Here is a 3121-nt window from a genome sequence, read left to right as displayed (position 1 = left end):
AGTACTATCAAAGGAAAGTTTTTCATCAAAAGAAATAAAAGTCATGATATGTAACAACTTCCTAGAAAACCAAAGTAAATAGCTCTTTGTTTTCTACAAGTCCATTTATGTGATCAGAAGTTTGACATTTAAAAAAATAGTTTAATAAAAATACACTAGTTCTACAAGCAGCCTTCATGATCATTTCTTAAATTCAACTCACTATAATCAAATTAAAATAATGCCATGTCCTCTTATTAAAAAAGAAGTCCTCTTGTCACAAGAAAAGCAACTTTACATTTTATATAATACAGTACATCTCCCTATGAGTATAGAGACTATGTATATAAAGATCATCAGTATTTCTGAATGCAAAGTAAATATATTATTAGTGGAGTAGGTGAGTGAAGGTGTTAAACTTCCTCTTCCTTATAAACCTGTTACTCCCTACTGTGGAGTTTGTGTTATAACATGATCATAAATCTTATTTTAAATAACCAGTGTATTTCCTTTTTTCAATTTCTAAAAACCATTACAGAAATTCAATTCATGTATACTTTATAGATGTCCAAACAAATAAATAGGGCAAGTCTTCTACCACCAACTATGGAAGATGGCTTTTACTGATTATCTAGACCCATAAGATTTGCAGTAGAAGAGCAATACTGCAGTGTGACCTACAGGCTAGCCTATGTTGCTTTAAATGATATGTGTTTCTCCTGAATTGATTAAAAATGTTACAGTACAAAGCCACAGGACACACAGGCAGAATGGACCTTAATACGCATGTAGGCAGTGCAGTTAGAAAGGGATGTACGTTCCTTTTATTCCAGTACCTTCGTATAATAAAGTTAACAAAAATAATATTTTAAAAAAAAAAGGCCAGCTGGCACTGCCAACCAATTCCTGTAGTCTTCTTAGAAATCCTAATCCTGTAGAATTTCCTCTTGTAGTCAATAAGCACCACCATCTCCGGGAGTATTTCAGTGTATTGTTATCTACGCCAAGCAAGCCTGGTGATGCAGCTACCTGAGTTCTTTTGGGTGTGGGTGAATGTGATCTTCATTCATAATTTCCCAGCTTTCATGTAGGTGGGGATAGAGCCACGTTGAGTCAATCCTTCAAACCTCTTATAGGTGTAATTAAGGAATACCCAGTCTTTGGATTTGTAGTCCGGTTCTGTGGTGTTTGGCACTGGAAAGATAGAAAAATTAACCAAAAACAAAAGAATCTATTAGTGAAAATGACACCACCTTCACAGTCTTAGTATAGTTAGGTGAATTGTCTTTACCTGGTTGTAAAATATCAGATTCTGGAAAGTCATCAAAATTTGAAGTATCATCAATGCTTTTGATTTCTATAGGGATTGCTGCTGGTCTTTCCCTATTAAAAAAAAAAACAACAAACAAAACCAGTCTTGAACAACTGTCATAAATTTACTTGATCTCTTAAAAATTTTCAGTAAATAATCCTATCATATATGATGGAACTGTTCTATAGATATCAGAACCAAAAAAAAAATTAGTGTGGACCTGAGAAGAGTTAAGTATATGTCAAATTAATTAAGCAGTATAGGCATACCTGAGAGATAATGCCAAGTTTAGCTCCAGATCATCACCATAGAGCAAATACCTCAATAAAGTGAGTCAGACCTTATTGTTGTTGTTGTTTTACCACTGCACATACAAGTTAAGATTACTGTGGTCTATTAAGTATGCAGCAGCATTATAAAAAAAATCTGAAATGCAAAATATCATACAAATACCAAGTGAACACATGCTGTTGGAAAAACAGTGTCACACACTTGCTCACCAACATCTCCAATTAGTTAAAGTGCAACACCTTTGAAGTACAATAAAACCAGATGTGCCAGTGTAACTTTTATCAAGATATTTTCCTGTAGTTGGAATTTTTATTTCTTTGTAGCGTGATTTTTTTCATGCTATTTTTTAAATTGAAAACAAAAAACAAATTAAAGGAAATGATAAAACAGAATATATTTTATTTAAAATATTTTATTATTATATAAAATATGTTGGCGATTGTGGAGACTGGATCTAATTTAAGTGGTTCAGGAATAAAAGTCTTTATAGAGGGTCCATAAGTCAAAGGCAATTTAGGTAAAAGAGTTTTGCACAGGGTGAAGGGACTAATGTTTGTGATAAAATATGAACACAAGGATTTCTCAGTTTTTATTAATTCATAAGACTTCTGATTAAAGACCCAGTTAATGGGTCTACTGCTCAAAATTTGGCTTCCCTAGATCTCTGTCTTTGGTCTTGCTATTGTTCTCTTTCAGCTTACCTGGGACAGTGCCTATAATCTGATCTTCAGCTCTGCTGACCCTGCAAACATGTGGACTACCTACATCATCAGCTGTGTGACTCATTTCTTTCTCATGCTAACAGGGTATGCTAGTCTATCTACAGGGGTATACCGGCCCGTCTGACCATTATATTGAGCAGATTACATAGCAGGAGAGCGACAACTCACCATCAGGAAAGCAGCAGCAGAGAATGGCGCATGGTCGTTCAGAGACAGAGATCCCTCTGTCAGGGATTGTATCTTGCTGTTAACTGAGCAGCTCTCTGGACTGAGGGACTATATCTTGCTGTTAACTTGAATTAAAGCCTATTAATTTCCCTAATAAGCCCTATAACTGTGAGCATGTTCTGTGAAGTCTGCAATGGATTTTGAACCCATTAAGTAGGTACAGGAGCATGGGAAGACAGGTCTGACCTCACAGGAACTAGTGGTGGATGTTGTTGAAGGGTGGAGGTAGGAGAGGGCAGATTCAGCTGTCTCCACACTGACCTTGCTATTTTACAATGGGTAATGGGGGAAGATTTTAGAAAATTATGTAAATGTTTGTATGTGTGTATATATTTTTCTTAAAAATAAACTTATACTAGTCAAAACCCCCCACAGACTCTGGAGAGAGGAGCCTAGCATATTACATAAGTATGTGTTTACATGGGTACTAATTTTTATGTGAAAAATATTATCTCTTGGTCCTTTTTTTTTTTAGTTCTAAGACCAAGTGACTGTTTTATTAATGTAAATTTCTTTTTTTTAAAAAAATATTTTTTTTATTGGGAAAAACATATTGGGGGTACAAGGAGGTGAGGGTTGGGGGCAGAAG

General features: G+C 35.0%; 1 protein-coding gene across 1 annotated transcript in view; it reads right to left on the bottom strand.

The window, feature by feature from the left end:
* Nucleotides 1–820: 820 nt before the first annotated feature.
* Nucleotides 821–3121, bottom strand: part of STK38L (serine/threonine kinase 38 like) — a 121277-nt gene continuing 118976 nt past the window's right edge. Inside the window, exons 13-14 of the mRNA XM_006895062.1 lie at nt 1271–1362; nt 821–1173 (exon numbers count right to left, since the gene is read on the bottom strand). Of these exons, the coding sequence (XP_006895124.1) occupies nt 1046–1173; nt 1271–1362 (220 nt within the window). The 3' untranslated portion in view covers nt 821–1045. The remainder of the gene's footprint in view (nt 1174–1270; nt 1363–3121) is intronic.

This window comes from Elephantulus edwardii, unplaced genomic scaffold, assembly GCF_000299155.1.
Source record: "Elephantulus edwardii isolate Elephantulus edwardi_28Jun2011 unplaced genomic scaffold, EleEdw1.0 scaffold00157, whole genome shotgun sequence".
NCBI classification, from domain to species: domain Eukaryota; kingdom Metazoa; phylum Chordata; class Mammalia; order Macroscelidea; family Macroscelididae; genus Elephantulus; species Elephantulus edwardii.
This window is presented reverse-complemented; position numbering and strand designations above follow the sequence as displayed.